This window comes from Myiozetetes cayanensis, unplaced genomic scaffold, assembly GCF_022539395.1.
Source record: "Myiozetetes cayanensis isolate MyiCay16 unplaced genomic scaffold, myiCay2020 scf10, whole genome shotgun sequence".
In the NCBI taxonomy this organism is placed as follows: Eukaryota; Metazoa; Chordata; class Aves; order Passeriformes; family Tyrannidae; genus Myiozetetes; species Myiozetetes cayanensis.
In genome coordinates this window covers 1,343,932-1,366,315 of record NW_026086605.1, presented here as the reverse complement: position 1 = coordinate 1,366,315, position 22,384 = coordinate 1,343,932, and the positions used below count along the sequence as shown (strand labels likewise).

The window sequence follows — 22,384 nt, the reverse complement described above, 5'->3', positions numbered from 1 at the left end:
CTTTCTTGGCTAATTACTTGTTTTCCCTTTCTGAGCAAAATAAATACAACAACAAAATTCAACAGGGCATACCAGCACATCCATTAAGGCTGTACATTTTCCATCAGATTCCACTGGTACTTGTCTTAGCCACACTTAGGCTGAGAAACCCAGTCTTGGTCTCACTCATAAGCAGGAGGTGCAATGACCTGCACAAACACAGATATTAAACCAAATGAAATAATACCCTGACTTGATGTGGAGTGATGTAAAATAGTGATGCCAGAACGCCGGTTAAATTGAAGTTAAAGCATTTAAGAAAGAATTGCCTCTTCAGCAGCAGCATCAAAATGTTTCATCCTAAGCCTGGAAGCCTGTTACTTCCACACACACTCCATCCCTCAACTTGAAAGGTTTTATAGAACACCACAGACTGAGCTGGGTTACTGGCTTTTGGAAAAAAAATACAGTTTCTTTCAGCATCAGTTTTGGTAATGAGAAATGTTCCATGTTCTGAGAATGCTTTTGGAGTTCAGAGCTCCTAAAACGCATAAAACCTGTGATTTAAAAAGAGAAACACTGCAGCACTTAATACCTTCGAGCTAAACAACACCCTGGGCAGCAGCCGAATTGCAAAGTTTTACAAGATGAAACAGAAGAAAGTTTTCACAAATGATTTGCAAACACCAGCCTTCTAAATCATGCTCTGCAGAGTGGTGTTCTTGGACTAAGCAATAACATATTTCAGCTCCCAGGCTGCCAACTGGCTAAACCTACTGGTGTTCATATACTTTGGAAACAGGTCCCAGACTAGACCTTAAGGCAGACTGACTTGGGGGTGATTGCCTCATGGTACAACGATTTGAGATGAATTCGTGAAACTCCTGCAGGTTTTGCCTGTGCAGAGGTAGACTCTGAAGTCACATGTGCTCCACTTTGAAGCCAGAGGAACCATTCACATATATATACACATTTCCTCACGCACAAGGGGTTGGGGAATAAAGTCATATTCGCAGGTGAAAATCAAATACCTGTAATAATCTGTCCATGCACCAGTCATTTTCCTTTGCAGGAAAGAACATTGCCCCTAAGTGTTTAAGGCAAGTTATAAATCAGAAAACAGAAATGGAAACATTTTCCATATGCTTAATTTTACACAGTAATTATTTATTAACAAAGTCTACAGCTACACGTTGTTGCACTTATGGGAGTTCAAACACTGTTCTTACTATTTAAAATATGTTCTCCAGTTTGCCACTAACTGCAGACTTTTATGAGTTCCACATTTCACCAGCACCAGCTATTGCTGGGAGCCATTCACTCACAATCTCTACAGATCACAGGCAGGCACCTGTGTGGATGTAAAGCTTAGCCAGACCTAACATTGCTAAACTGCCTGAAAACCTTCACTGCCTTTAAAAGAGCAGGTTGCAAATAAAACTTACTATCAGCACTGGGTTTTTTTTCAGTGCAGGTATTTGGTAGAGCCTCAGGGGAGCCAGTGTGGCACTGAGCTGTACCTGGGAACGAGCTGGAGCTGTTCTTACCCAGAGGGAACCCCCTCGCTGCTCTGAGCACAGGCACAATCCACCCGATACTGTGACACTATTAAACCTCCCAGACAGGGAGCCAGGGGAGTCTTCAGTTTTATCTTTTGAGAGCAAAGGTCCCAAGAGTTTCTCTTCCTGCTTTCTACTCCTTCCCCCCGACCTGGGCAACCTGATCCCCTGGGGGGCTGTGAAAATCGGGCAGGGATTTTACTGCACAGCAGAAACTGCAGCACACAAGAAACTGGGAGACTTAGTTTGCCTTCCTCAAAGCCCAGGGAATGAGACATTCACCCAGCACCTTCACCTGCTCCTCTCCCAGATGCCCCAAAGTCCCAAACCGATCCCACTGTTGGCCAGGCTTTGCTCCAGCACGGTGCCAGGGAGCAGAAGAGAAGCCCTGGCTCTCTGCAGCAAATGCTGGCACTGCCCAGGCTCACAGCCCACATAACACCAGGAGAGAAGCTCAGGTCAATGGCTCTGTGCCATACATCCCACTGCAAGAGAAGGCAAAAGCCTAGCATCATGGATCAGAAGATCTCCTGACCACATTTGGCACCACTGCCCATCTTCACTGGGTTTTAAATGTCCTGTAAGTGCATGTCCTGACCAGCAGCATGGCTATCACTCTTCAGGACCCTGCAAAACAACATAATGTCTGATGGAAGTGCAGAACTCATCACAATGGCTCGAGTCAGCTATGGCAGAGATTGTGTTGTTTGTCCATAACCTTTCCCTCAGGATTCACAGAGCCCTGGCTTTTTCCAAAAACCCCTTGTGAGAAATGAGGCTGTTAATGGAGCCAACCCGTTCTTCATTTCCTCCTGTGCCTGATGCAAGGGGTCACCCCAAGCTCAGAATGAGCACTTTGAGCCAGCGGTCACTTGCTGTGACCAGGACAAACATCAGTGTGAGTGAAAAAAAAAAACAAACCATGTCAAAACTGTGATTCACCTTTGCATTATTCATCTTCATTTGCCACCAAGTTTTTTGATTACAAGCTTCAAATGCACCTGCAAAGCCCCATTTATGCAGCATGGACACAACTTAAGCTGTAGACATTTTAAACCAGCTGATGGTGAAAACCCACATCGCTATTTCATACCGAGACTTGTGCTGCTGGAACCCATGCACACCATCAAATTAGTAAGTTCAGCTTTGAAACCATTTGTTTTGAACAACTGACTCTTTTAAACATGCTAAAACACTGTTTGTTTGTTTTGGTTGGTTGGTTTGGTTGTTTTGGGGTTTTTTGTTTGGCTGGGGGGGCGGGTGGTGACATTTCAGCAGACCTTCCCACTTGCAAGAGTGTCTCAACACAGCACTCATTTCTGTTACCTCTCTAATAACTTTATAAAAAGAGTATCTCAACTTTAAGATGACATTTTACCTGTATGTTTGTTACAGAGCCAAAATATTTAATCTTAGTTCGATGGGAGGAAAGAGCTTTATTGTTTGGAGCGTAGTGTCACTGATGAATGGTATGGATAAATGTTTAGGAATGGATAAGAGGAAAAAACCAAAAAAAAAAGAGGTCATGGGAAGCTGTGGGTTCCCATATAACAGTTATTTCTTCAATGCTTTTCAGAGCAGTTCTTTTGTTTTTAATGTAAACAAGTTTGTTGATGAAAACCGAGGTTTGAATGCCACTGCTTTCATGTGGGGCAGCCAGCATGTTCCATCTCCATTCCGTTGTGAGTTTAACAGGCAGCTACAGCATAGCAGGAGCTCTTGCTTTCCACTGTATTTTACTGCACTTGCACTTCGGAAAAATCTCAGATCCTAATCTGCTTGGGTAAATTGTTTGTAGGAAACGAGCAGCTCCCCAACCAACACGCACTTCTTTTCCTACATCATCATCCCACACTTCCACAGCTGCAGGAACACTTGCAAGAATTCGGGCAAGTACAATTTTGCTGCATGAGAGGACAACTTTCCCTGCACGTTATAGTCAAGAGGTGAGGTGAAATAACATGAATTAACCTCGTGGGCTGCAGATGCCTACCTGGGTCCCTGCACTACTTGAGCCTCCTGTTGCTCAGAGAATTCTGAGGCTGCATCACCTTTCCCTGTGCTTGCCAGCACTGAGTAGCACTACAGGACTCAGCATCTGCAGCACTGCTCTCATCAGAGGTAAACAATTAATACTTTCAGAGTTCATGAGGAGGACAGGAAACACTAATGGTTACTTCTGAGAAATCACTGAGCTGTCAGCAGAGCTGCTAGCAACCAACTTTGTGACAAAAGGTTAAGTGCCTACATAAGGCTTGAGCATACCATATATGCTTTTAACTGCTGCTGAATGCAATCCATCTGAGCTCACTGGAAGGTTATGGACTCTGCAGGAGGAATGCCATCAGCTGTAAGGTATGTACATACTCCCCTTCACGTGTCAGCAAAGAGCAGCCCCAAACTGAGAAGGCAAACCAGGATTTTCAAAAGCTTTCAGAAACCTTTCAAGAATTTAATTAAGCCATTCCTGTAAATTTTGATGGTCAAATAAGGATACTTAAGAAAATGTGAGGCATGCTCGGTTTCAGTGACTCAGAAAGAACACGACATGCAGTCACCTCCAAAACAGAATATCATCACAAAATATCAGCAGAAAGAATTCACCTGGTTTACCTAATTTTGAGAAAAAAGACAAACATGGACATAGTCCTGAGGCTTTCAATTAGCCAAAGTCTACAGTGACTTCAAAGGGAAAGTCCCCTGAATGTCAGCTATTGCAATGTTCCTTCATCTTCTGGGATATTATTGTGGCATTAATCATGATTCCTCCATAAGATAATCAATGACAAGCTTTTTTTTTTTTTTTTTCACTTGCTTGCATAGCACAGCTAATTGAGGAACCAGGCTGAAAAATTAGTCATAACAATTAAATAGGGGATGATTCCTGAATAATTGGTGTAAGTTACTGCAGAATACAATGACCCATGTATTACAAATTACTACGAAACAAATAAAATATGCTGGTTTATACACAGAAAATAAAAACCACATGCAGTTCCAGAGAAGAAGGGAAAGTCATTGCATACTCTGTTTCCCATGTAACAGAGACACCTGCATTAATATCCCCTTTATTAGATCCTTAAGTTCAGCTGCTTTACAGAATCTCTTGCAGAGGAGATTTTGACCATGAAAGATGAAACACTTGACTCAGATGCATAAAGCTAACTGGTGGCAGAGACCATTCTCCTTTTTCTCCAGCCTCATCCATCACAACTTACAAAACAAAAAAAAAAAACAACCAGTTTTCTATGCCAGTGCTGGGATACACAACTTGGAATGGTACGTGGTGGCTGCTCCACTCCACTTTCAGTCTCCTGAGTCCTTTCCTCTTTCCAGGTGCAGGATTTACTCACAGTTAGAAAAACTGCTCACTTTCCAACTGATCCCAGTCCCCTCTTAAACAGCTGCAGGTCCCTGAGGCGTCTCCCAGGCCTGAAAGTTTCTTGTTCTCAGGGGCTGGACAAAGGGGCCATGCCCTGAGCCCTCCCCTCGCCCCTTCCCAGGCTGGCAGTGCCTTGGCTGCCAGGGAAGGGCACTGCACAACAGCTGGGATACAGCAGAGGGAAAGTGATTTCCAGCACTGAGCCTGCCCAAAGCCCAGCTACAGCATCCTCTCAGGGGCCTTTAGTTAAAGATTGCAGCAGGCTGCCAACATTCAAACAACTCAAGGCAGTGGACGAGCCCCTTGCAGGCAAAGCTGGGACAAAGGAACAGGAGTTACATCCACCAGGGACTGGATTACAGCTGCAATACTCAGCCAGAGGAAGGAACAGGGGCTGCAGAGCAGGACAAGCTCCAAATCACAGCCTGGTCTTTGCTAAGCCCTGTACCAGCCAGAGGGGCACTTGTGAAATTCTGTTTTCTCTGCCCTGTGGAGGCAGGGCAATGAGTTACCTGCACTTGCCTTGCTCCCCTGCAAGGCCCTGCAGAGGTGAGGAGCCCTCAGCACTTACAGCCCCTGCACGGCTGCACAGTACGGGGTTAGAGCTCCAATTCCAATCAAACAGTTACCAAAGACCATTTCCAAACAATTCCTAAACAGATCACAGCCAGGCATAGGAAAGGGCCTCTGCAATGCCAGAAGATGCATGGTATTATTATGTCTTCATGAAAAACATGTCCAATAAGACCACAGGCAGACACAGATAGCTACAGACGGGAACATTTATAAATGACAGCACGTCCACCATCACAGGTCACATCCCATCACTTCTCACTGAGTTGTTATCGTTGTTATGTGGGCAACCCTGGCCAGAAAAGGAGCTGCTTGTCAAGTAACACTCCTTCATTTTTAAAAATGAGGTACAGTCAGAGCACAGGTTACCCTTAGGTCTGTGCCAGTTGTTACAGATTGACATGGAAGTTATAAAAATCCAGATACCAGTCTGGTCAACTGGACTGATTCTTCCTAAAGGCAGGTTACTGTATGGAGATGAGCTACTGGATTTTTTTATTTAGTCTAAAAACAGAGGCTCAGGACCCTGCAAGAGTGGTAAAAACAGTAAATCGAAAAGGTGAGGAGAAAATTAAAAGAACCCTACAGTTCTGCAGCTCAGGTTGTATTTACCCACTTTCCAAAGGAATACAAACAGACATATTTGGTGTTTTAGTGTTCGTGATGTCTGTGCTCATCCCACTGATACAAAGTGATTACCAATAGTCCTGCATAAGCAATAAACTTGGCCTTTGGCTTATTTGTCCAAAGTGAAAGGAGCACCTAAATATGTTTTCTTGTGCTTTTAGCTGGAAGGAAAAAAAGACACTCATGGCCAGTGGGTTCAACAGAAAATGATGGTGATTTTGCCATGTTCCATTAAAGAAAAATTAATACCACTGAGCTTGAATTGAGCCTTTGGCTCCTGCCCAAAATTTGAAGCCTCTTTCTTTTGAAAGAAAACAAATATATGCTTCATGCAGAAGATCAAGAGGGTGGAATAAGACAGGAGCTGTTGGGCAGATCCCCACAAAGCTGCCCCAAGACAGAGAAAGCTTCTTTCTGATACTGAAAAGAATGAACAAAAGTTAACAGACCTGAGGCTGCGGAAAGAAGGGGGAAGTTACTCCCCTTCCCTCAACTCAGAAGTGAAGTACAGCACCAAACGAAGCATTCAGCACAATCAAAACCGGGGGGTGGAGTCAGTGCCTCACTCCAAGGAGTGCTTTGCAGCCCCCTGAGATAAGCTGGTGTAAAAGAAGGGCCATGTCAGCTGTGGCTCCTTTCGTGTTGTTATTGCTGACTACAGCAAGTGTATCGAGCAGGGTTTGTGGTGTGGGTGATGGCTTACAATAAAAGAGATGAATATTTCATACAGGAAGAGGATCATGAAGATATGCCAAGATATGGACAAAACGTGCAAACAAAAATGCAACTGTGGCCACTTCTAAAATCTCTTTCAAAATCTATTTAAGAGCTGAGTTTGTGCCCACGGAACGCTGTCATGGGGTGCAGTGGCATTATTCTCAGACTAAGACAAAGAGTATAAGATCCTGCTCGTAAAATTAATAGCTGTGTTTACAAGGTCTTTAAGATGCTGCCTATTTTTACTCAGTGAATCATTGCCCTTCTTTACAAAGTATATCTCATTAATCTTAGCAATGCACTCAAATCTCAGTGGAGTTGCTCTGCTTACATACCAAATCTGACGTTCTGAGTCTAAACTATTTGTCACAGTATTCAACTTTAATAAAAATTGTATTTATTGGAAGATACCATTTCCTCACATTCTCTTAAATCAAAACAAGCAATTCCTGCTAAGCTATCTCTCCCTCTTCCCCCTCCCTCGAGGAAAACAGTAAGATTTATGAAAAGCAAAATTCACTTCTGTGTAAAATTACGCAATCCTAAAAATTGGCTTTATCCTCCAGCTGGACTTCATCTACTAAGATAAATGAAACTTCATCTGCAACGAGATATTAGAGGAGTTAATACATCACTTGTTGTGTACTTTTTAAAACATGGCCATTGTAATTTGCAATCCATGCAGAGGAAAAGATAATGGCAATAGTGCAGGGCTATGTTAGAGAAGTAGCTGCAAATCTCATCACATTTTTAATGAAACAAGCAAAACCTTCTTGAAAAACAGTCTCCCCACAATTATCTGCTGGAATTAGGCATCGGGTCCTCTAAGTGCTTATACAAACTGTGACTTTCTTTACACAAGCAGACAAGAGCCTGGGAAGCGAAGCATTTACTTTCACTGATGAGCAAGTGCTCCAATCGCCTCTGCCAACAAATTGTTCACCTTATGGGACTACTCATGCCTGAAATTTACTGTTTGCTTCAGTGTCTGTAGGATGGTACCTTCAGCTGACACCTGCACCAGCAGATTCACACAGGCAGCACTGCAGCCCTCTGCATTCCCTGGTCAAAGAGATGAACAAAGGGCAGGGAGCAAAGCTCTGCTGCCTGCCCTCCTTGGGATCTGGCCCTAGGAAAATGCCAGACCTCTCACATTTGGCATTTTAACAGAGCTTTGCATCCAATATTTAACTCCCTATTTTATTTCCTTCTCAACTCATTGTATCTAAAAACTGAAATATATTTAAAAAAAATAAATAAATAAAAATTCACTAAGTATGTTTGAAAATTTAGGCCAGGCATTCTGAACAAAAGCATGCTCTGTCCTCACCTTGTAAAATATTTCTGGGCTTTTGCACAGGCTTCGTGCCTTCACACAGCTGGTAAACGTTTGCTTCAAAATATATTCAAACAATCCCCTTGCAAAGGGTTTGTAACACATAGACTTGAGCTTCAGCTGGGCAGGGTCATTTACACAGCACATCCATAAATTGCAAAAGGCTGCCTCCTCCTTGTTTCAAACTTTGCAATTACCACTTTGTTTATACCAACCACCCCATGGAGGTCTTAGAGAGGTCACCCAAGAAATAATATATTTCCCTATCTGCTTTCCCAGTTGTGCTCATGGAGCCAGGGTTTACTTCCTTCACTTGACTGCACAGAAAATCCCAGAGTCATGGTATTATTCAAGCCTCAAGCGAGGGTAAATTATTAGCCACCTGAAACCACGGCAAGGTTAAACAGTGACGTGTTGTGCAGTGACATCACAGCGTTACTTTTGGGCAGCCTGTGTGCAGTGCAGGCTCAGCAGGGCTCTACCTGTGCCACACACACTGTGCCCTGCACAGCCCCTGCTGTTCATGACACACAGCAGAGAGACGCGTTCCCCCCGAGAGCTGGAGGCAAACACGCATCCCAAAAAAGGAAGAGAAAACAATACGCTGGATCCATCAAAGGTTGTTGCTTCACAGACTTTTCACAGCCAAATAAACATTTTGCAGCTGGAGGTCTGCGTGAGCCAGAATAACAAATGTCCCGAGACCTGCTGGAGATTTCGGATTAGGCTGCCTGATGAAAGAGGTTCATCCTGTGCATGCGTGGACAGAGGGGAACATTTAGTGCTCAGGTCCTTCAGGATAATTACCTGAAAGTACCTTTTTTCTTTTTGTCCCAGCATTGGCAGGGTTTGGGGGCAGGATGGAAGATTTGGGTGGGGTTTATTTTTAAAATGTGTTCTGGCCAGTGGCCTACTGGCAGGTACCACACTCCTGTGGGCATTAGAAGTGATCTCTGACCTTACAACAGCCCCAGGTGGCCAAAGATGTGATGGGTAAATTCAAGCAGTGCCCATTTTAACGGTGTTCACCCAAGACCTCGTCCCTCAGCCCTTGGTGCAACCCTGATTCCTTTGCCAACCCTCGGTTGTCTCGGGAATGGCTCCTTCAAACACTGCCATCAGCTGGCAAATTCCTACATCTCTCACTCACAGGTTTTCCCTTTGCCTCTCCACCGCTGGGAGAAGTTGGCTGCAGTCAAAGCTGCTCGGGCAGGTGGATTTTGACACTTCTGAGTGTTGGGTTTTTTAGGCAGTGACCTTCACCAACAGCTCTCAAGAATCTAAACCGTTTCTGGAAAGGAGACCTTGCTGTGAGTCAGTAGCAGTTGACAAGATGGAAAATCAGGGATAAGGATTGGCCAGAGGAGCGAGGCTGCTTGCAGGGTGCCACAGAGATCTGCAATAGGACTCAGACTATTCACTGTATTTATAAATGGTCTGGAAAAGAGATAAATAGCAAGATGGCATCTGCTGCCAAGATGAATTTCTTCAGGACAGCTGTAACAAAAAAAAAAAAAGCCTGTGAAGAGTTGCAGGAGTATGTTGCAGTATTGAATCACACAGGAGTTAGGAGAAAAAAAAAATGCTCTATTCTGTATTCTACAGCACAGTACTGCACATGAAGGAAAACAACCCTTGCTATATTCACCCACCAGTGGGCTCCAAATTAAACATCGCTGCTCAGGAGACAAATTTCTGAGGTCGCTGTCGGTAGGCCTAGTAATGAATACTTGTGGCAGTAGGGAAAGAAAGCAAACAAACATCAAGTTCAGCTGGTGAACAGAATAAAGGATGAAGTGGTCAGCATGGCCATGCCACTGCCCACACGGGCCGTGTAGCTTTGGTCACCCATCCCAAAAAAAACACAGGATTAGAGATGCCAAGGGACAGAGACAGACCTGGACCTCTCTGCCTGGAGAAAGACTATTTAGGGGATGTGATAAAGGGTAAACCATGGATGCTCTAATAGAAATTAGGGCACAAGCAATGAAACTAACATGTTAAAAAAACAAAAACCGAACCAACACAACAAAAAACCAGAAGTATTTGATTGATTTGTAAATCATTCCCTTTCTTTCCCCTCCAAGACACTCGCACATCTTCACAGTGACTGCCAAAACATAAGTCCCTCATGAAGTACACATGTGAGGAGCCCTGCATGCCTTGGTTATGGGATGGAACTCATTGCCACTGGAAGCTGCTCAGGCCAAAATCAGAAATGTGGCCCAAAAAATGGGTTCAATAAATTTGTAAAGGATAGATCCCTCTGTTAAGTACCAGGGGGGAAAGGCACCACCTCCTGCTCAGGAAGTCCCAGGAGTGGGAGGCTGCAGGGATCAGCTTGGGGAAGGGTTGCTCTATCCGTGCCTTTCCACAGGCACCTGCTGCTGCTCAGTGTCCATCAACGACATGTGACAAGAGGGACCTTTATTTCCAACGCTTTTCTGTTCTATTTCCAGCTCTCCAAACCAGAGAGAGAAAGTTTTGTGGGTTTTTTTTTAATTCCTGAACCCTCCTATGTCCCTCGCTCAGCAAAGGGTGAAAGGAGATGCACCCTGAATGACAAGGCTTCCTGGGCAGGTGTCTGGTAACCTGGAGAGAACCCTCCATCCTCTGCAAGTCAGCTGGATAGCTCTTCCCAAAGCTCTGCTGCTGGTGGAATAAACAAAGCACAAACTTTCCCAGATGTGAGCTTCACGAGGAATTCTCAGTCAACGTGTGATTTATCCTTTGGCATCCTCAGAAAACACAAAATCATGATTCAAAGACGGAATGTGGATGTGGAATTTCTAAGGAGGGAGACAGAAAGGGTTTATTCACAGATTAGTCCCAACTCCTGTATTTGTAAGCTTTTTCACTGCTTCCAAATGTTGCACTGGGCAACAGTTCTTCCTCTCACAGTAAGAAGATTAAAGCTGAGTGTCCAGATTCTCTTCATTTTCCGTAACTGTTGGCCAAGTAAAATCTCCTCTGCAAAGCTTGCACAGGGTGAGCAGTTGCATTTTTGCACCATGCAGCAGAAGAGGAGAGGTAGGTTGTTCCACCGATTTCTGCTGGAGAAAGGTTTGCCACGCAAGCAGCAAGATCCCCCCCACAGAGAGCAACCCTACTGATTTCCAGAGTGCTTATCACTGGAACCTCTCCTCCTTCACAGAGACCCCGAGCACCGGGAAAATAAATAAATAAACAAACAAACTCTCTAACAACCAAAACTAAAGAACATGGAAGAAGGAACATTGCCTGAAAGGAATCACCAACATAACCTCCATCCCCTGGAAGAAACAAAATCTGACCTAAGAGGGAACAGGAAGGAAAGCAACGGGAAGATGAAATCAGCAGAAACCTGACTGAATGGCAAGCATTAAACAGCACCAGTACAAATAGATACAGATAAATATCTTCAACAGATATTTTGGCAACCTTGGCTAAATGATGATTTAGCCCGGCATTCTTTCTTTCCAACTCATCTGCTTGTTAAAGGTGTCAGTTCCCTTGCACTGCCTACAGGAATATTTTGACAGAAGTGTCACAGAGGAACTCACTGGTGCTGTTTTCACTTGGCATCATTGACATTTTTCCCTTTGTTTTTGAATCTCCTCTTCTTCTAGCTGCATTTCACTCTCTCTTTTTTTTTTTTTACCTTTTTTTCCCCCCAGAAGATGAGATTCTACATCAGTGCCTCCTGCAGATGCTGCCAAGTGAACACAGCTGTAATGTCACAGAGTGCCTCCATTCTCCTGGCAGGCAGTCCCTTTCCTGGGACACCCTAGAAGCACAGATAGAATTGGGGGAGCACACTGAGGCAGGCAGAGTCTAAAGCTTTCATTGCAGATACAGATTTCTAATAGAGTCATGCAGGTCCCCCATGACACATGCACAGAGGGGAAAAAAAGAACAGATTCAGTCATTTTAGAGAAGAGCCTTGTCACACAGACTAAACACTGACTGAAGAGCAACCCAGGGTAATACCAGAGTGAAAACACACACAGCTTACATGTGGCCAGGAAACCGACATTTAATCCAAACTAATTAAGTGTGTTTTAAACAGCACATCAAAGACTTCTCAAATTCAAAGGTGGTGTCAGAAACAGAGGACAAGGAAAATAAACTAGACAGATTAGAAAAGGGGGGAAGAACAAAATATGGGAATTTCGGTCTAGAATAAAGCTTAGATTGCTGCAATAAAAAGAGGAAACAAAATCATCCAAATTTATTCACTGGGAGAACGGTGCTAGGAAAGAGGGATTGGCCCAGGAGCACTGGGAGCTGGTAAACAACATCCAAGGAGTCATTGTTCCACACACCCACACAAGACAAAGACTGGCTCCTTGAGCCGCGAAGAAAAAGAGGTATTGTATTTTACCACAAATATGGTAACTTCTAGAACCTGTAACATAACCTCAGCCTACCAGGAAAAGCCAGGCTCATGGTGAAATCATGCATTCAGTGGCACCCACGAGAATATCCAACCGAGGTAAAAAATAGCTGCTGCAGCTTATTGACTGCCTCCTCAGCACCCTCGGGACAACAGGGAGCTCCACCAGCAACCTCGCTGCTGGGAACTACCCAGGAAGACCCTGATGGAACCCCCTCTGTGGTGCTGCCTCTTCCCCAGGGCCCCTCCCCACCTGAGCAGCTATTTTGGCTGATTTTGAGGTGGGGCAGGGTGAGGAAGCTGGTTCAGATGGCAAAGCCAAGTCCGTCCCGAGGAACCCACCACAGGGAAGGAGCTCGTCTGCACAAAACCTGAGCTGTGCCATCCCAGCTGACAGAAGGAAAGAACAAAACCTGCTAAACCTGGCAAGATTATAACTGATGAGGAACAGAAAGTACCTGGGAAAAAAAAAACTGTGCAAAAGGGATTACATGAGTAAAGGAGATTTGAGTAAGGAAAATTTAACCAGGAGAAAAATCATCCAGACTTCTTGGGCTCATTAAAAAAAAAAAATTCTAAAGAGACAAACCCATAAATGGAGTAATTTTTACACCAAAACTGTTTCATACCTTAAAAAGTACATGGCAGTCAAGGGAGAAAACGATGCAGAAGGCCTTTCCCAACGGCTCCCAGCAGCTTCCCTCCAGTTGTGCCGCTGTGGTTTTGCTGTCTGGAGCAGCAGCCCCGCAGGGAGGGCTGCCCGATCCCCCGGCACAAACGAGCTGCGTCTCCAACCAACGAGCAGTCCCCCTGGGGAGTCCGTGGGACCACTCAGGCACAGCAAACGCATCCCTAGGTGCTGGAAAGGATGGATGCAGGAATGCCTCAGCCCTGGAGGAGCTGGCTGTGAATGACGATGCTCAGCCCCAGCACAGGCACTCGCCCGTCCCTGCTCCTCGCACTTCTCCCTCCCAGGTCTGAGCCGAGGCTTCAGCACCTGTGTGTGTCCCTCTGCTCCTCTGAACCCCGCCCTTCCTCCCTGAATAAACGCTCCTGACAGGTTCTTAACTGGATCTGAAGGGACATTATATGAACCAGAAGCAGCTGAGTCGGTTGCACCGACTTCACAGCCTCATCCATCTTCCCCCTCACCTGTGTTTCCTTCCATCCTTCCATTTGTAACAGGCAACTCTATGCATCTTTTTTTTTTTAATTAGGTAAAAGGCCCATCACCTTTACAATATTTTCTTTAGAATGTTTACTTTAATTTTGATTTCCCTGCTTAATCTTTCTCACGAAGCTGTATGCATTTTTAAATCTTCCAAGGAAAATAATTACAAAGATAATCCAGCTGAGTGTAATCAAACTGCAGGGTTCTTTATTTTCCTGGCCTTTTAATTTAATTTCACATCCTGTGGTCTCAACGAAATATTAGGGTTATATCATCTTGTTATTGTTTAGATTACGTGCCAGTAAAAATAAGGAACAACTGATTCTCTTCTTACCCACTGCCACACAGAAAACTCATACAGCATACAGAATATTTTCAAAATAGAGATGGAAGGGAAGATCTCATGGATGAGCATGAGTTAGAAAACCTCAGCTCTCACTTTTCTACCCAGAACCCTTGTTTATTTGCTAGGATTTTACTAATATTTTATAAATATGGTAACCTCTTTCATAAAACAATTTGGTTTTAAACTTTTTCGATGCACCAATATGGATCCTGATGTGATTCTGTGGATCTTTTAGCCATGGAAATAAATTCCACTGGCTTTAGCACCATGACTTGTACTGGAATAAGAGCTTCAGCAGCTGTCTTTGGATCAGTGCAAACCAGAAGCCATTCACAGAGCATCACTGGCATAAAAACAGTGGAGAGAAGAATCAGTCACATGCCTTAGTGTGTAAGGTCAGCCAAGCAACAAAAACACAACTTCTGTCTCAACATATGCAAGAGGAGCCTGCCCACATCCCACAGTCAGTTTATGGGGACCAGAGCACATCTGTGGTAAGCCTGAATTCACAACTTGGGCTTCAGGCCCTTCACTGCAGCTATCAAAGTCCTCAGCACACAGGTTCTCAGGCCCTTCACTGCAGCTATCAAAGTCCTCAGCACACAGGTTCACCTCCTGAGCTGGGGGAAGAGAGATCCTCAGGAGATTTCAGCCAGGAAAGCAGGAGTGGAAAGGGAGCTCATCTGCCAAGAAGGGAGACTGGAACGAGCAGGTGTGGGGATTTTGTTGAGTATTTCTTCCAGTAGTAACCCACTGTACTGTCCACAGGCACAAAGGAAGGAGGGAACAATTCCAGCCACCAAACAGGTCTAACATCCCCCCAGGGCCTGAAAACAGCTGGGGCAGAGCTGCTGAATTCCTCTTAAGCTGTTTCTTCTCCATTGCCTTCAGAACAGGGCAGCACAGCCCCATCCACCACTCCCTGGGGACAGAGACAAGGACACTTGTGTAGGGCCCATCTCAGGGCGAGGCTGTGGTTGGGGTTTCATTCTGGAGCTGTTTGTCACAAAGACACATGTGTTAGTTCAGTCCAAGGGCTCTGCTAACACCCTCAGTAGAGCACCACTGAGAGCATCCCTAAACCCACCTCTTTCGGACCTTTCTGACTAAGTTACCTCAGAATATTCTTAATTAATACAAGAGAGCTAGACAGAGTCACAAAGTTAGGCCCATGTCTCATATAAATACAGAAAATTCTCTTGTGAGTGGACGATTTCAGCACCACCACATTACGATATTCTCAGAAAAAAACACTCATACTGATAATGAAGACATGCAGTCTCTTCCTAGGTTTATTATGTTGCAATTGAGGAAAGCAATCCCACAGGATTAATGGAACAGATGGAAGTAGCTCTACTCAAACCTCCATAGTTAACACTTGTACTGAAAGTTTTATTGCCTAATAGCTTCAGTGTGTTAATAACCTGAGAGATCATCATTTAAATGCCCACAAACCCAACAAGGTAGAGAGAAATTAGATTTCAAGCCAGCTCTGCACACACATCTGCTCTAAGCCAGGTATGGACACAGAACCAATTCCCTTCTGTAAAAAGGGATTTTGAAGTCTTTCAAACTTACACATTCTTTTCACAAAAAAATCCTATTTTCTGAATTTCCTCAATTAAAATACAATGAAATATTCTTGACTCTTCTGGATACTTTTTTTTCCCCAGAAAGAAATGGTTACAGGCTTGAAAAGGAATCTAATTTTTTTCAACTACTGCCTAAAAGCAGCGTGTCATATCTGAAGGAATGGCTGATCCCATTCTTGAAATCATTTTAAAAGCTATTACAATGGTGAGCTTTTCTTGAGCTCTAAAAAGAAAACTGAACTGAGACACCACGTGCAAACTTCCTCAGCTTACAGAGACAACGTTTTCCTTACAAAGCACTTTGTTTTTGTGTCAAGGGAGGCAGGAGAGGACTTAGATTCTGCATTGAGTGCACTGGTTAATGAAGTTGCAATAACCATATTCTCCATGGGGTTTTGGCTGTCACTGCAGACACCTTCTTTCCTTCAAAATATGCTTTTCATTGTTCTACTGCCCTTTTTTCCAATTGCTCTGCAGCCAAGTTCTTGGAAAGCAATCAGGCTTCTTGTTTAGGATTTATTGCTAGCCTTTTGCCAATAAGGACACACACAAATCTCCCCTCTGACCATCCTGGAAAAGCAAGCTAAAAATACAGCAATTTATGAACAGGCACATTTTGCATGTTATATGGCATCAGTGTGTACTCTTCAAAAAATTCTGGGAGTATAAAAGAAGGTCCCTCCTTTTGGCCAGGCCAATCAAAGGCTCTGCTTGGGTGCCATAAATAAGCTTATTTTAGAATTCCAGTCTACCTCAAAAGGGGAAAAAAAAAACATTTGCATTGTGTTTTACTGGTTGGAGGATTTTTTTTCCTTTTACATGGTAAACTTTGAACTTTAGAAACCCCAAGTCTGCGCAAAACAATGGTTTATCTTCCAAATTGGCTGCTTTAAAAGTAGTAACTAAATTAAGCATCACAGTTCTTACTAAAACTTTAAAGTGGTGACAATTGCCTGTTTGCATACACTTGGAAAGGAGTTTGCAATTTCAGAGCCAAGCTGTATTTGTGTTTTGTATTTGTATTTGTGTTTTGTATTTGTGTTTCAGGTTGTCTGAGAAAGCTCCCACCCACAGAAGCTGCAGGTACCAGGGGAGGAATGGCTCATGAGGAAGAGCATCCAGGTAATCACCACGCCCTTGGTGGGGCTTTTCTGACCATATTGTTTATTTTTCAAACAAACATTATAGTTTAATTATCAGCCTCTTTGGAAGGCTTTCTTTTTATTGTTTTTGACACACAAGAGGAGATTCATGACTGTGGAGGTGATTTAAAGCTGCTCTGGATTAGGGCTGTTAGAGTTCCTCTGAAGTGTTGGGAGACTCAGTTCTTGGTCACTCCTGGTCCTTTGTTTGTGATGATGCCCTCTGTCAATCAACCACAAATTGGGAAACTGGGACTCGTTCCCCAGCCTGGATTCACTGCTGGCAGGGTGGTGTATCCCCATCATTCCTGGTTAGAGGATTCTGTGGCTCAGGCACTGCTGCTGACACTCGGGAACAAGAAGGTTAATGAAAAGCAAGGCCAATGAAATGGCTTTAAATTGGCAGAGGGCAGGGTTAGAGGGGATATTGGGAAGAAAATCTTGGCTGTGAGGGTGGGCAGGCCCTGGCACAGGTTGCCCAGAGAAGCTGTGGCTGCTCCTGGATCCCTGGAAGTGTCCCAGGCCAGGTTGGACAGGGCTTGGAGCAAGCTGTGCTGGTGGAAGGTGTCCCTGCCCATTCTGTGATTCTATGAAGATCCAGATAAATGTTTCACCACCTCATAATTTGGGATTCTTACTCAACCCAAAATGACTGTAATTGTTATTATTTTGATTTTCTTTTTATGACTCTCATCTTTCTTGTCTTCCTGCTCTGCTTATTCTTTTCCCCAGGCAACACTAGAGAGTTCCCAAACACCTATTTGGTTCCTATAATTAAACCAGATGTATTTTCTAGTCAGTCCAAAAAGAGTAGCGATTTGTGAAATGGGATTTTGCATTCAAGAAATGAGAAATTATAATTGAAGGAAACAGCATAAATTTAAGCTTAATAAATAATGAATGAACTTTCAAATGCAATAAAACTCCATTTTTTGCATGTTCAGACTGGCAGACTTCTCAGTAACTTATCTGTAATTTTGTGTCAAAAGCCTCATATTCTGCAAAAATATTAAAATTTCCTCAAATTTATTCTCTGCTCAAAATTATTCACCGAAGTACATTTTTTGTATGTGAACTGCATTTACTCTTTTTGTTGCTCTAATAAGATTACTCATGTATGACATGGCATCAGTTAATTCTGGGTGTGCTTCTCATTGTGATCATCAGATTCAAGTGCAAGTATTTGCATAACAGTTATAAAACTTGCCTCCTGGTATTTCAGCTAAAAAAGCTCACTCTACATCAGGGTGAAGGAACATAGAAAAGAGATCACAGGGGAGGGGAAAAAAAAGGAAAAAAAAAAAAAACAAACAAAAAAGTTGCTACCAAGGCCAAAGCAAAGGAGTTGCAAAATTTAAACCAATATTTGCTATAAAACTTTTGTGGTGGTCACTCAACCCTCCTTCTGGTTCCCTCGTAAATGCCCACAATGATGGACTTCACATTGCAGGTCTACCTGAATATCCTTTGGAAACCAACCTGAAATTTCCCTTTTGCTGTGTTCCCCTTGCAATTGTGACAAAACTTCTGCTTTTACTAACATTTGCAGAGCAGATCCCATCATTTTCCTTCATTAAGCACCAACCACCAAGTAGCTGGGCTTTTACTTTTGACTTAACAAGTGGAAACACACATGCACATACCTGGCTTTGACTGCATGTTCACCCAGCTAAATCTATTGATGGAGTCTGCAGGACCTGGAACAAACTTATTTTTAGATACCACCATAATCCTCAATATATTAACTTGCTTTTACTCCTGCTCTTCCATATGCCCGTCTGCCTTCTTCATCTGCAGTGACAACCACCTGTGTTACTCCCTGCAAATTTTAAAACCACTTTAGTCGCAGCAGCTGGCAACAATAACTAAAAATGTGGCAACACACTCGGTGCAGGTATTGTGGCTCTGATGTCAGGTACAGCACTTGCCCTTTGTTCTTCAAAATTTAAACAAATTTTGCATCCCTGCTAAAAAAAACCAAAAAAACAAAAAAACAACTTTAAAAATAAAATTAGCACCAGGCCTCCAAAAAATGTTGTTTGAGGTTCATACATGGTTTAAAGAACAGTTGGAATGTAGTTTGGAGTAAATCTTGATAAATTTCTGCCTTTTGGATTATAGCTAACAGCTTCTTTAATAAGACTTTAACATAATAAGACAAGATTACTGTAACCATTTTCCTGAGGATGGTAGAAAAAGACTGTAAAACCGAGTGGCACATTTAAAATTACTTGCAAAATACTGTCTCTCTGTAAACAACACACAATATCAGTAATGAATACCAGTCCTTTAAAGTATGCCTGAAGTCTACTGAAATCTAAACCAGCATTGTATGGCTGGTAGCAACAACTGCATCCTAAACAATATTAAAAATTACAACAGAAGATGAAAATTCTCCGTCAGAAGTCAGAAAGTTATAATTCACCAATCTGCTGAATGGGATAACACCTTTGCCCTTAATATCTGTAGAGCCTCTTTGGGAGGATCTCAGGACTTTACTCTTTAGCTAAGCCTCGCAAGTTCAACAGCCCGGGAGTTATATAAACATTATTTTACAATTTGAACTATTTTCCCAGCAAAAAGGAGCACTCCTCCAGGGGAGGACTATCTGAGCGATCTCTTTTACGAAATGAATGCTGCCTTACTCGTGCTTCCACAGCTTCAGGAGCCGCCGAAGCCCAAAGCCCACGCAAGCCGTGCCCAGCCACGCTCGCAGGCAGCTCCAGCGCTTGGGAGGACAGCGGGAACCGGGCTGCAGGTTGTGCCGCACCTCACATCGCCCAGCCTAGCAAGCGCTTTCAGCGAAGAAAGCCTGAGCAAGGGCTTGGAAAAATGCCTTATTTTAAGGAGCAAGCAAGTAAATAAATACAAACACAAAAGGGGGTTGGAACAGGCAGAGAGCGATCGCGTCTTGGCAGCGATGCCGCATCCGTAGGACGTGTTGCTTGTGCGTGGCGCTCCCCCTCCAGCCGGAGGGATGCTCGCAGGCGGACGGGGGTTCCGCGGGGAGCCGGGGCGAGCCCTGAGCCCCCGGCCCCGCCGTGCCAAGCGCCCCGCAGCCGCGGGGAGACACCCGGCTGCGCGGGGAGAGGAGACCGCGTCCGCTCCCGACTCGGGGGGAAAGAGCCCCGTGAGCCCGACCCGCCGGCTGTCACCGGGCATCGGCTCTGCGGGTGCTCGGGGGCAGGACGGGGATGTTCGCGGAGCCCGCAGCCGGCACCCGAGTGTGTTTTCAGGGCGCCGAACGGCGGCGGCTCCGGCATCGCCCGGAGCATCCCATCCCACTCCATCCCATCCCGCTGCCCGAGCGCGGCGGCTGCCGCCGGGCACGACACCCGCCCGGCCATCCCCCGGCTCACAGGGGCAGCCGCCGAGCCCCCCAGCCCCTCTCCCCGGCCCCGGCTGGGGACAAACACGCTCGCAACAATGGGCATGTTTGCAGCAACATGATCTCACCTAATAACGCCGAATAAGGCAATGACTGCACGGGGAAGCGATACGATCCTGCCGGTCTCACCACACGGCGCGGAAAGCTATTTGCAGATTTGCTAAGCCCTTTTGAATGAATGCATCTGCAGCTGACCTTTAACAATAGACGCTGAAATAGCACAATCTGTGGGACCAGATTTGAGGAGGGGGGGCGGGAAGGGGGAAGGAAGAGATGGGTGAATATTGTAATCTCTGCAATCTCATTCACTTCCTTTCCCAAACCCCCGCTCGCAGGGAAAAAGCGGTATTTTCCTCTCCACCGTGACTCTGTCTCCAACAAGCCGTTTCTAACACCGGCACAGACACATGGCACCCCGAAAGCCGCCGCCGGCGGGACCGGCGCACATCCCCGCCGGCGCCCACCCGCATCCCGCGGGCACCGCTCCGCGGAGGGGCGACTGCGACAAGGATGCTCCGGCCCCCTCTCTCCCCTCCCGCCGCTCTCTCACCTTCCCTGGCTTTCAGCAAAACGGTGTTGGCAACGATGTTTTCCAGCTCCATTGACGAGCTCGGGCAGCGCAGGCAGCGGCACTGCAGCAGGACGTCACTCCGAGGTGCGGAGTCTCCGGGCGACCACCCACCTCCTGCCCCTAGCGCGTTATCCCCCCGCGCATCATCCCCGCCTGCCTCCCCGCTCCCCCGGGCGGAGGCGGCGCTCCCCGCACCGCCGCGCCCCGCTACTCCATCCTCCGCCCCGCCGGCTCCGCCGGTGGTTTGAGGGCTCGGGCGCTCCTGCCTCCCTCCCCGGGGGTGTGGCAGCGCCGAGCGGCCCCGCAGCCCGCGCAGGCGCCGGCTCCGCGGGGCCGGGCACGCCGGGACCTGTAGTCCTGCGGGGGCCCCGCCGCACCTGGCACCGGCTCCGCACCCGCGCAGCGTCCCCGGGGACGGGGAGGGCGACAGCGCTTGCAGGGGCTCGGTCAGGGGCCGGTCACAGCCCCGCGGAGCGGGCGCGGGTGGGTGTTCGGAGCTGGGGATGCGCTGGGATGCGCTGGGATGCGCTGGGATGCGCGGAGCGATGTGCGGAGCTCCCCGCGGTCCCGGTCCCGCCGCAGCCCTGGTGCCGGACGCCACCCGGTGGCGGCGGGCCCGGCCCGGCCCGGGGCTCCCCTGCCCTGCCCGGGGTCCCCCGCCCGGGTCTTCGTGCTCCTCACCCCCAGCAGATGCTCCTTCCCATGGGAAGGGATCGCCGACACCCGCAGACTTCTTCCTCCCCTGCCCTTCTCCTCGGGCCGGAGCACGGGCGTCTCGGCTTTCCTGGGATCTCAGAAGCTCCCCAGGAAGTACCAGAGGGAATCCCATCTCTTCTCCTGCACCATTGTTTTCACCCTTGCAAGCAGCTGTGTGAGACATCAGCCACTTGTGGAAAGTTTGTGAATTTTAAGCGCTGGATTACAACATAAATTCTCTTCTGTCTATATAGCACAGATGCTCGTGTCAGCTTGATTCTGATTTTCCTAGCAACGGGGTAGATCGATTCAGCAGGTCAAGCAAAGAAAGAGGATAAAAACGACCCATTACTCCCACTGACACTCTTCCCCCATCTGTATTTGCATTGATTAAATCCACATGAAGTAAATCAAATTAACGTGCACCTTCTTGTAAGTGGAGCATAGACACTACTTTTTCCTTCTTTTTTTATTGTACCGATCCATTTCAACAGCCAGGCAGAAATGACTTGCAATAGCATAACTTGCAGACTGCCTAGAACACATTTTCTGAATATAGGAAATAAATGGGAAATGCATTTCATGAATAATACCTTGGACATTATGGTAAAATTGCTATAATAAATGCTTTTTGTACCTGCTTAAGTGCCAAAGGTTTGAACTTTGAAAGTTATTGTGCATAGCGGGTGGCACCGCTGTGTACAATCTTCCACATTTCTCTCCTTTTGCTTCAGAAAATGTTCAGCATCCAAAGCTGTGCCATGTTGTGGTTACTTTCTCTGTAATGCCAAGTTCTATACAGCAGCAGTTGTGTCTGTAAGTACCGGAAGATTTTTCTCTGATTAAATAATTCTTGAGGGAGAAATTGCTTCCTGGAAACCAGAGCCTTAGCTCAGAGAGGAGGCTCCTAAGGAGCATCTGCCCTGCCTG

The 22,384-nt window shown here is 45.8% G+C and overlaps 1 protein-coding gene across 1 annotated transcript in view; it reads right to left on the bottom strand.

Annotated features, from left to right (window-relative positions):
* The window catches only part of GRK5 (G protein-coupled receptor kinase 5), a 153,749-nt gene extending 132,850 nt beyond the window's left edge, over positions 1–20,899 (bottom strand). Inside the window, exon 1 of the mRNA XM_050334428.1 lies at positions 20,738–20,899. Within this exon, the coding sequence (XP_050190385.1) occupies positions 20,738–20,789 (52 nt within the window). The 5' untranslated portion in view covers positions 20,790–20,899. The remainder of the gene's footprint in view (positions 1–20,737) is intronic.
* Positions 20,900–22,384: the final 1,485 nt, after the last annotated feature.